Source organism: Budorcas taxicolor, chromosome 1 (assembly GCF_023091745.1).
Source record: "Budorcas taxicolor isolate Tak-1 chromosome 1, Takin1.1, whole genome shotgun sequence".
Lineage (NCBI taxonomy): Eukaryota > Metazoa > Chordata > Mammalia > Artiodactyla > Bovidae > Budorcas > Budorcas taxicolor.
In genome coordinates this window covers 149996724-150009084 of record NC_068910.1, presented here as the reverse complement: position 1 = coordinate 150009084, position 12361 = coordinate 149996724, and the positions used below count along the sequence as shown (strand labels likewise).

Genomic DNA, 12361 nt, shown 5'->3' with positions numbered 1-12361 from the left:
TCACATTCAGAAAATGAAGATCATGGTATCTGGTCCCATCACTTCATGGGAAATAGATAGGGAAACAGTGGAAACAGTGTCAACCTTTATTTTTTGGGGCTCCAAAATCACTACAGATGGTGACTGCAGCCATAGATGCTTACTCCTTGGAAGGAAAGTTACGACCAACCTAGATAGCATATTGAAAAGCAGAGACATTATTTTTCCAACAAAGGTCCATCTAGTCAAGGCTATGGTTTTTCCTCTGGTCATGTATGGATGTGAGAGTTGGTCTGTGAAGAAAGCTGAGTGCCGAAGAATTGATGCTTTTGAACTGTGGTGTTGGAGAAGACTCTTGAGAATCCCTTGGATGGCAAGGAGATCCAACAAGTCCATCTTGAAGGAGATCAGCCCTGAGATTTCTTTGGAGGGAATGATGCTGAAGCTGAAACTCCAGTACTTTGGCCACCTCATGCGAAGAGCTGACTCATTGGAAAAGCCTCTGATGCTAGGAGGGTTTGGGGGCAGGAGGAGAAGGGGACAACAGAGGATGAGATGGGTGGATGGCATCACAGACTCGATGGACATGAGTCTGAGTGAACTCCAGGAGTTGGTGATGGACAAGGAGGCCTGGTGTGCTGCGATTCATGGGGTCACACAGAGTCGGACACGACTGAGCAACTGAACTGAACTGATATATTTTTGCAAAGATAATATCATACATTATTCTAAAATCCACTGCTGCTGCTAAGTCGCTTCAGTCGTGTCCGACTCTGTGCGACCCCATAGACAGCACCCCACCAGGCTCCCCTGTCCCTGGGATACTCCAGGCAAGAACACTGGAGTGGGTTGCCATTTCCTTCTCCAGTGCATGAAAGTGAAAAGTGAAAGTGAAGTCGCTCAGTCGTGTCCAACTCAGCGACCCCATGGACATCAGCCCATCAGGCTCCTCCATCCATGGGATTTTCCAGGCAAGAGTACTGGAGTGGGGTGCCACTGCTTTCTTCATAAAATCCACTATTCTGTATTAACTATGTTGTCTCAGGTTTCTGAAGTTCCCTCAAAATAGGGCTCTTGGGTTCCTGTGTACCTTTCACAGTTTTTGAGTACACCACCATGAGGTTTATGTAAGCAATAACACCTGGATCTAGAGTTTAAAGGAATTTATATAAGTGTATTGCTTTCTGAAATATCCAGGTATCATTTGGTTAGTTTAATGCCTCAGCACGTTATTAAACAAGGATGTATTCTCATGCATCAGTTGTAAGTGTGCCACATGACTTTCACAACCACATTCTATACAAACACATTTTTTCAAAACAAATACTCTTTAAATATGCTAGAAGACATTTACTATTTAAAGCAAAGCTGGCACAAATTCTATTTTACATCTAAGAATTCCACTGAAAAATAATTCCTCCCTAATTCATGAATCTGAGAAATCTGGGCTTTTATAAATCAAACATTGGGAAGACTTTACAACCTTCCAAAACAACAAGATAACAAGAACTTACTATTACAAGGTCTATGTCATTTCCAAATCATGAACCATAAGAAAGATAAAGATAACTCTTTGAATAAAGATGAATGTCCTTTCCATAGTGTCATTTCTGTCTTCAGTCTTGTCCCTTCTGGTGGGTTATCAAATGGAAGATAGTTTTAATTTATTTATACTGAACTATTGATGAAATATTTAAAACAAAATATTCATTTGAATAGATTAGCCATCATTATATTTAAAAATTGTATTTACAGTGTTTTGTAAAATAAAGCAAACCATGTACTTGATAAAAATGCTCAGGCGGTTTAAAAAAGATACTCAAAGTGAAATCTCCCTTTTCAAATCTCATCCCCAACAAGCAGTAACACTCCCCAAGATAACTGTGGTTAATACTATGTTGGTTTATTCTTTCTGAAGAAAAGTCTGTTATACTCCAGACCTATATATTTTTTTATTATTCTCAGATAGGATCATACCATTTACTTTTTTATTCTCAGATAGGATCATACCATATGCAATTCTGAACCTTATCTTTTTCATTTAATAATATATGTTAGGACTCATCATATTGACATGAACAGATTTATTTCATTGTTTTTTAACAACACTGTATTCCTCCTTATCACTTCACTATGATTCATTTAACTTAGCCTTTGTTTGGGATCACTTAGATTATTTCTTTCTTCTTGCTAGTATAAATGTTGCTACAGTGAACATCCTTATGCTTACCTTGGCAGTTTTCAAGAATATCAACGGATAATTTTTAGCAGTGATGTTACTCACAGAGGTTAAGATGCATGATAATACTCAACATTCAAAAGCATGTTAAATCAAAAGCTTTCTAATACTGTCGCGGTAGTGCAAATTGATGCATACTCCTGGGAGGGCAATTTGATGATGACCCAACAAAATCTGAAACTCACTTAGTTTTATCTAGAAATTTTGCTGTCAGAAACTAACATAATGATATATGTCAGTAATATATCAATGAAAACAAAAAGAGAAATTGACTCTATCAATGTGTGCTAAGTTGCTTCAGTCATGTCTGACTCTTTACAACCCTATGAACTGTAGCCCCCCAGACTCCTCCGTCCATAGGATTCTCTGGGCAAGAATACTAGCAATTCATAGTATATTAGCTTTTTTGCATAGAAAGTTTTTGTTATTGAAGTATAATTGATTTACCGTATTAGTTTCAGATGTACAGTATTGTGATTCAGTACTTAAAAAATTATGCTCCATTTAAAGTAATTATAACATAATGGTTATATTTCCCTATCTTGTTTACTTATTTTACACTTGGTAGTTTGTGTCTCTTAATCTCATACCCCTATCTTGCCCCTCCCTCCTTTCCTCTTCCCACCGGTAACTGCTCATTTGTTCTTTATATCGGTCAGTCTGTTTCTATTTCATGCATTCATTTGTGTTATTTTTTAGGTTTCACATATAAGTGATAAGGGTATTTGTCTTTCTCTGACTTATTTCACTAATCTTAATGCACTCTAGGTCCACCCACATTGTTGCAAATGGCACAATTTCATTTTTTATGGCTGATTAATAGTCCATATTCTTTTATCCATTTTTATGTTGAAGGACATGGGTTACTTCCATATCTTGGCTATTGTAAATAGTGCTGCTATGAACACTGAGGTGCATGTATCTTTTTGAAAGGTGTTGGCTCTCTTTTCTGGATAAACACCCAGGAGTAGAAGTGCTGGATCATATGGTAGTTCTGATTTCAGTGTTTTGAGGAGCCTCCATGCTGTTTTCCATACTGGCTGCATGAATTTGCATTCCCACCAACAGTGTACAAGAGTTCCCTTTTCTCCACATCCTTGCCAACATTTGCTGTTTGTAGACTTTTTGATGTTAGCCACTCTGACAGGTGTGAGGTGATGTCTCATTGTGGTTTTGATTTGTATTTCTCTAATAATTAGCAATGCTGAGCATCTTTTCATGTGCCTGCTAGCCATCTGTATGTGTTCTTTGGGAAAATGTCTATCCAGGTCTTCTACCCATTTTTTGATTGTGTTGTTTGGCTTTTTGATAATGAGTTTTATGAGGTGTTAACCCCTTATCTGTCATATCACTGGCAAATATTTTCTCCCGCTCAGTAGCTTGTCTTTCTATTTTGCCAGTGATTTCTTTTCCTGTGCAAAAGCTTTTAAGTTTAATTAGGTGCCATTTATTTATTTTTGATCTCATTTCTTTTGCCTTAGGAGACAAATCCAAAAAAAAAAAAATTGCTACAATTTATGTCAAAGAGTGTTCTGCTTTCTTCTAGGAGTTTTATGGTTTGGGGTTGTACATTGAAATCTTTAATCCATTTTGTTTATTTTTGTGTATGGCTTAGGAAATGTTACATAGTATCATTTCTTATGGACACAACCTCTTATATTAATATTATGTAATATAAGAGGAAAGGAATTTGGAACTTATCTACTCCAATTTCTGAGATCTAAGAGGGAAAGTTACAAAGCAAACAGATGCCCTGTAAAAACTATTACACAAGTTCAGGACTACAAGCTAGCTATGCTAAAAGAGATGGACAATTAGACACATCCTTTTCCTCGTAGACCTCCATCTCATCGATCATAGTCACTGCATTGCTCTCTCTTTGCCTTGCCATGTCTATTCTTATGTTATGTCAGATCTTTATCAAAGGGATAGCTAAGGAACACTGTTCTAGAAAATAGGTCCACTTCGTATGGTGGAGGGCAGGAGGGAATAGGAGCGAAACCAGAGAAGGGGCTTGAAATTTGTTCCATTAATAGATAGAAATTAAAAAGAGTCAGGGGTCAGGGTGGTGTCCTTAGTTCCCAGAACCAGTCCTCATCTACCATGACCTCAGTCATTTCAAAGAGGAAAAGCATCTACTAGTTATAGGTTTGTAGAACCCGCAGTGTGAGACATAGATTGCTGCTGCTGCTGCTGCTTAGTCGCTAAGTCACGTCTAACTATTTGCAACCCCATGGACTGTGGCCTACCAGGCTTCTCTGTCCATGAGAGAAGGCAAGAGTACTGGAGTAGGTTGCCATTTCCTTCTCCAGGGGATCTTCCCCACCCAAGGATCGAACCCATGTCTCCTGTTTGGCAGGCAGATTCTTTACCACCTGGAAAGTCCCATAGATTTCTGCAGCTATCATCAATTGACTGGTGAATTAGCAGGTGTTTATCAAATGATGATTTTACCTGTAGATTTTTAATACTCAACATCTCACTATATTTTATGTATGGCAAACAGGTATACATACATATATGTAGTAGGACACCACCAGGCAATTGAAACAAACAAAAAAGGGAATTACTCACCAGAAATGGAGGAAAATGTTCATTTTAATTAGAAACAAAATAAAAACAATCATAAGGTACTATTTCCTGTTCAACAAGTTAACAAAAAATGTATTTTTCAAAAAATAGTTATACTAAGGTTTCCTTGCAATAGGTGCTTGTTGGAGCAGGAAGGGGACCTTGGGAAAATACAGCTGATGGTACAAACCTAAACACTGAAACGTGTGGGGCCAGTCATCCTACTACTAGGAATTTAGCCTGAGAACATCATTTAGGAAATGAAGTTGCTTGCTATAAGCTGTAGGATATTCCCATCAACTTTATTTTTTAACTAGAAACACTGTAAACAGCCTTTAGTCCTATCAGTGAGGAATGGTGGGTGAAATTGTGGCGCGCCAAATAGATGAAACATTAAACAGATGATGATTACCAAAGCCATTTAACTCTGTGAGCAGATACTATGATAGAGCCATAAAAGCAAGATGTGAAATTGCACACAGTGATTGGCACACTGAGTGTATGTCTGTGCTTGGATAAATTTTGGAGAAATACCCACATATACAACATACAAAATAGACTATATTAGAACAAGAATATGCTGGTTTCCCTCCTTTTGTAATTTTTTGATTAACAATAATAACAAAATGAAACAATAAAAATAACAAATCTAAAAAGGTCACTAAATATTTTCACTTATAAAATTTTCTCCTGCTCAATCTATATGTATTCTTTGTTGTTCCCACCTAGGATGTCAAGAAGGGATATATTTTGGTCAGTATATATAATTTCATGTAGATTCTTTCAGAGTTTAAGCACAATTCCAGTGTGCTCTCTTAATTCATTTTGGAATAAGAAGACTCTAACAGTGTAATAGAATAAAATCAAGCAAGACTTTAAAAGTGGTTATTTTTTTTTAATTCAAAAAGATGTATACTGACAGTATTTCAACATTTCCAGTGTTAAGAAGTCACTAGCTCGTAAAGCAGCATATTCAATTTATAAATTTCCATTCACTCATGATAAATGTATTAAGCTGATTCTCTGTTTAGAATGACAGTAACAAGACTGAAAGTGGGGAGACCAGTTTAGAGTCTTTCTCATTCGTGTTGATGAGAAATGATGAAAACTGAACAAAATCAGCACCAAAAAAATGGAAGAACAACTTTAACACATATTTAGAAAACAGACCAATCAGACTTAATGACTAACTCCAGCCCAAATTCAAGGAGAGAGTGTTAGTTTTCACTTCTTAATAAGAGGAATAGAAAAGAATTTATGGCTGTCTTTTGCCTGACACATCCTCCTTCCATATTCTATGCATTTGTTTTAAAAATCTGAGCTCATCAGAAACCTCAGACATCTACAATGTTTCCTCTTTTAATTTTAAAATCTCACTTTTCTTCCTCCACTAAGAGACACTTTTCTTTTTATGGTTTTAAGGATTTTTAAAATTAACTTCTGTTAGGATTTGTGTCCACAGAATAATCTAGATCTTATATCTTAACTTTTAAAAATCAATTTTTCAGAATTCTAAACAGTGCTTCTCAGCTGTGAATGTACACATACATCACTAGGAGATCTTGTTAAAATGCAGTTTATGATTCTGTAGGTTTAGGTGGGGCCTGAGATTCTGCACTTCTCACAGGCTCCCCAGATTATGCCCTGTTGCTAATCCTCACACCATACTTTGTGTTGAGTCTAGAGAATCCTATCTAATTCCAACAGTGCTTAGCTCATGTGGCTCCATGACACTCTATCAATCAGTTCTGCCTATGGGGACAGAGTAAATTTCAGAATGATATTATTTCCTAGACTTTTTCAAGTGATGTAATTGGAGACATGTCAAACCAATAATTTATCAAAGACTCTGCTTAGTGAAATAAAAATCCAGATAGCTATAGATACATCTTGTCACTGCACCTATTCTGTACTCTGTAAGGTACTGATAACATTTTTATGGAGTCACATAGCAGTCATATGAAGCATTTATGATTCTCTTCTCTAGATGAAGAAACAGGCTCAGAGAGGACAGATCCAACAGCTGGTATGCAGTTAAGTACTGCCTCCCTAACTTGGATCATCAGACTCTGAATTATATAAACCTGAAAGAAAAAAAGTCTGATGAGGGTTCCTAAGGTCAGCTTTGATTATCTACTAATCATATACCAGTATCCCAAACCCAGAGTACCCCTAAAATATGGGAGAATAAAACTCAAGTTGGGTAGCTGGGTATTTGGAAACCATATATTTTCACATGAGATCATTCTTGATCCATTTTTCATCACAAGGCATAGATGAAGAGATACTCTCACTATCTCCAGACCCCCAAACATTAGTTTGCCATAATGACATGAACAGCTACAAGTCTCCCCACTCCCCAGGCCCCTAAGAACACGCTTAGATGTAATGCTGGCACTGTCATGTTGAAGTTGTATTGAGAGCTTTTCTTCTTTGTTGAACACCAAGAATCAGGTCTGGGGAAAAAAATCTGTAAGTACTATAATTAACTTCAATTTAATTTCTGGATGTCTTTTTTTTTCTCCCAGCTGCTGCCAAGGTTCTCCTTCTGCCACATCAGCTACAGCAGTATACATGAAGCTCAGGTCAGACATCCTGGAGCAATTTTTGTGAGGTTTCAGGGTGAGGTACTCAAGCCCTTCTAAGAAACTGGGAGTCAAACTAAAATCAGGATTGATTGTTTAAAAAAAAAAAAAAAAAGCATACCAGTTTCAAGAAGTCAGTTTATTTTTCTCCGTTTGGGGAAAAACTTTTAGGAGTTGAAATTTTAATACTTCATGGTTTTCAAATTGTTTGGGTATAATACATTTAATCTTCAGTTCATTTTCTTTGTCATTTGTTAATTTTTTATTATTCCTTCCTTACCTATTACTATTACTTTTCTCTATGTGTGTTCATTGCTTCCCTGGTGGCTCAGAGGTAAAGAATCCACTTGCAGTGCAGGAGACTTGAGTTCAATCCCTGGGTTGGGAAGATCCCCTGGAGGAGGAAATGGCAACCCACTCCAATATTCTTGCCTGGAAAATCCCACAGAGGAGCCTGGTGGGCTATAGTCCATGGGGTCGCAAAAGTTGGACACAACTTAGCATCTAAATCACCACCATATATATTTATACATAGTTCTATGTGCATTTATTCTGCTAAGAATGAAGATCACTAAAAGTCTCAGAAAATGTATCCCTCTATTCTACTCCAGGGCTGTTTAAATCAAGGTCCTCACTTCTTTTAAAATCCAATTTATGTTACTTGGAAGCCACATTTCATATTATCCATTATAATGCCTGTTTACCCACAAATTAATAGTGTACCAGACAGAACAAATGGAATAAAAATAGGATCTATTTGAGAAGTTAGGCTTCAGGCATAAAAAAGGCCTACTGTGTAATAAACATTATAGAGAGGGCAGGATGAGGGCACTGGTGACTGACCCAAAGGCTAGAAGGCATCCAGTAGTATTCTGGCATTAACTGAGGAGTAAGACCGTGCATGGTATACTAATTGTGGGTTTAGAACATGCACGATTTCAGTCTTCAAGATGCTAACAGTGTAAACAGGGAGACAGATGAGAAGATAGAAAGTGAATAGAAAGAGTTCAGTTCAGTCCAGTTCGGTCACTCAGTCGTGTCCAACTCTTTGTGACCCCATTAATCGCAGCATGCCAGGCCTCCCTGTCCATCACCATCTCCCGGACTTCACTCAGACTCACGTCCATCAAGTCCGTGATGCCATCCAGCCATCTCATTCTCAGTCGTCCTCTTCTCCTCCTGCCCCCAATCTCTCCCAGCATCAGAGTCTTTTCCAGTGAGTCAACTCTTCACATGAGGTGGCCAAAGTACTGGAGTTTCAGCTTTAGCATCATTCCTTCCAAAGAAATCCCAGGGTTGATCTCCTTCAGAATGGACTGGTTGGATCTCCTTGCAGTCCAAGGGACTCTCAAGACTCTTCTCCAGGCCGAGAGTAGACACAGGTCCCTGAAGGCGCACCGCTGCAAAGCAGACAAAAAGAAATTGAGGCGCTCAGAGTGTCGGCTGGAGGCAAGTTTGGTTGACTTTCTGTGCGTGGTCTTCAGAATCAGCCGCTCCAGGAAGAGAGATGTCGAAGCCGCCACCCAAACCAGTCAAACCAGGGCAAGTTAAAGTGTTCAGAGCTCTTTATACGTTTGAACCCAGAACTCCAGATGAATTGTACTTTGAAGAAGGTGATATTATCTACATTACTGACATGAGTGATACCAATTGGTGGAAAGGTACCTCCAAAGGCAGGACTGGGCTGATCCCAAGCAACTATGTGGCAGAGCAGGCAGAATCCATTGACAACCCATTGCATGAAGCTGCAAAAAGAGGCAACTTGAGCTGGTTGAGAGAGTGTTTGGACAACCGAGTGGGTGTTAACGGTTTGGACAAAGCTGGAAGCACTGCCCTCTACTGGGCTTGTCACGGGGGTCACAAAGATACAGTGGAAATGCTGTTTACTCAACCAAACATTGAACTGAACCAACAGAACAAGCTGGGAGACACAGCTTTGCATGCCGCTGCCTGGAAGGGTTATGCAGATATTGTACAGTTGCTTCTGGCGAAAGGTGCTAGAACAGACTTAAGAAACAATGAGAAGAAGCTGGCCCTGGACATGGCTACTAATGCTGCCTGTGCATCTCTCCTGAAAAAGAAACAGGGAACAGATGCAGTCCGATCATTAAGCAATGCCGAGGACTATCTTGATGATGAAGACTCAGATTAATTCCCTTCCAGAGCTTTGAGATCTAAAACTGTTGCTTTTGCCATTTCAAAACCTTGTCTTTGTCAGAAGAGTGTTGGTAACTGTAAAAAAAAAAAAAAGAAAAGTCTATATGAACGTGGCAGTATTGCACTGTGTTTGAGTAAAACTTGTAAGTGACTAGGTCTCACCTTCAGTTTGCCAATAAGTGACTGGATATTTTGCTGTATAAAGTACATATTTGCTCACCAGAGTAGAACAAGAAGAGATTATTTCTATTTATCAAGCTTAACAGAATTTAAAAAAAAATTTTCTTTAAAAAAGTCAGGTTTTTTTTTTTTTAAAGTTCTTTACCTCAAGGATTGAGATATTTTGAATGGATTTTTCAAGGGAGGGATGCTTATTATAATAATAAACCAAAAGATTTAACAGAAAATTGTCAGCTATTCTGACAAAAATAAACATTTTAAGAGACTTTAAAAAAAAACAAAACAAAAGACTCTTCTCCAGCACCACAGTTCAAAAGCATCAATTCTTCGGCGCTCAGCCTTCTTCACAGTCCAACTCTCACATCCATACATGACCACAGGAAAAACCATAGCCTTGACTAGATGGACCTCAGTCGGCAAAGTAATGTCTCTGCTTTTGAATATGCTATCTAGGTTGGTCATAGCTTTTCTTCCAAGGACTAAGAGTCTTTTAATTTCATGGCTGCAATCACCATCTGCAGTGATTTTGGAGCCCAAAAAAATAAAGTCTGACGCTGTCTCTACTGTTTCCCCATCTATTAGCCATGAAGTGATGGGACCAGATGCCATGATCTTCGTTTTCTGAATGTTGAGCTTTAAGCCAACTTTTTCACTCTCCTCTTTCACTTTCATCAAGAGGCTTTTTAGCTCCTCTTCACTTTCTGCCATAAGGGTGGTGTCATCTGCATATCTGAGGTTATTGATATTTCTCCCGGCAATCTTGATTCCAGCTTGTGTTTCTTCCAGTCCAGCGTTTCTCATGATGTACTCTGCATATAAGTTAAATAAGCAGGGTGACAATATACAGCCTTGACGTACTCCTTTTCCTATTTGGAACCAGTCTGTTGTTCCATGTCCAGTTCTAACTGTTGCTTCCGCTATAGGAATAGTGTAGGAAAGAGATTCCTTTCAATGGAGGTAGAGGAAACCGGGTTAAGTTCATAGAGGTTATTGCATTTGAACCAAAACTTACAGAATGGATAAAAATTAAATAAACAGGAATGAAGGGTAAGGATAGTTACAGAAAATAGATTATGCTGTTATCATCTACTGAGGTGGGAAAGTGGAAGGCATGCACAAAGAATGTGTGATTAATTGAAAAATTATGGACTGTAGAATCCAAAGTTAAAAAAATAAACCTCCTTTTTCATCATTTTGCCAGTGATGTATATTCTCTAAGACCAATGCATCTCACTTATTTTTTTAGCCCATTTCCTTTCTGTAAGACTCCTAATAATAAAAATTGAGATTTTTATATTTATTGATAGGTATAAAGAAGAGGTTTTATTTTCCTTGTTGGGCTTCATAGCAATGTGTCTTCTATATATAACCCCCTATCACTTTTCAGGCATGTCCATATTCTTGCAAAGTGTAGATGTCTAATCACTTAAAGATAAGATTAAATATTTTAAATATGAGATGGATAACACAATTTTATACTCAGAGTTTAATGAAAGCAGAATATAAGTCATTGACATGTCTTTTCCTTGCTCAGTTTACTTTTAATTTTATTCCATTGTGTAGTTCATATAGGATGTCTCTATTTATATCTTGTGAGCAACTGAAAGATACTGATTAAAATAATTTAATAATAACTAAATAATTAATTAATTGATTTAGGTATGACCTAAATCAAATCCCTTATGATTATACAGTGGAAGTGAGAAATAGATTTAAGGGTCTAGATCTGATAGATAGAGTGCCTGAGGAACTATGGAATGAGGTTCGTGACATTGTACAGGAGACAGGGATCAAGACCATCCCCATGGAAAAAAAATGCAAAAAAGCAAAATGGCTGTCTGGGGAGGCCTTACAAATAGCTGTGAAAAGAAGAGAGGTGAAAAGCAAAGGAGAAAAGGAAACATATAAGCATCTGAATGCAGAGTTCCAAAGAATAGCAAGAAGAGATAAAAAAGCCTTCTTCAGTGATCAATGCAAAGAAATAGAGGAAAACAACAGAATGGGAAAGACTAGAGATCTCTTCAAGAAAATTAGAGATACCAAGGGAACATTTCATGCAAAGATGGACTCGAAAAAGGACAGAAATGGTCTGAATCTAACAGAAGCAGAAAATATTAAGAAGAGGTGGCAAGAATCCACAGAAGAACGGTACAAAAAAGATCTTCACGTCCCAGATAATCATGATGATGTGATCACTAATCTACAGCCAGACATCTTGGAATGTGAAGTCAAGTGGGCCTTAGAAAGCATCACTATGAACAAAGCTAGTGGAGGTGATGGAATTCCAGTTGAGCTGTTTCAAATCGTGAAAGATGATGCTGTGAAAGTGCTGCACTCAATATGTCACCAAGTTTGGAAAACTCAGCAGTGGCCACAGGACTGGAAAAGGTCAGTTTTCATTTGAATTCCAAAGAAAGCCAATGCCAAAGAATGCTCAAACTACCGCACAATTGCACTCATCTCACATGCTAGTAAAGTAATGCTCAAAATTCTCCAAGCCAGACTTCAGCAATACGTGAACCGTGAACTCCCTGATGTTCAAGCTGGTTTTAGAAAAGGCAGAGGAACCAGAGATCAAATTGCCAACATCTGCTGGATCATTGAAAAACCAAGAGAGTTCCAGAAAAACATCTATTTCTGCTCTATTGAC

At 38.0% G+C, this 12361-nt stretch overlaps 1 protein-coding gene across 1 annotated transcript; it reads left to right on the top strand.

The window, feature by feature from the left end:
• The first annotated feature begins 8747 nt into the window (after positions 1 to 8747).
• LOC128051151 (osteoclast-stimulating factor 1) lies at positions 8748 to 9748 on the top strand. The gene has a single exon (XM_052643649.1). It carries the CDS (start codon positions 8882 to 8884, stop codon positions 9524 to 9526), a length of 645 nt encoding a protein of 214 aa, XP_052499609.1. The 5' UTR covers positions 8748 to 8881; the 3' UTR covers positions 9527 to 9748.
• Positions 9749 to 12361: the final 2613 nt, after the last annotated feature.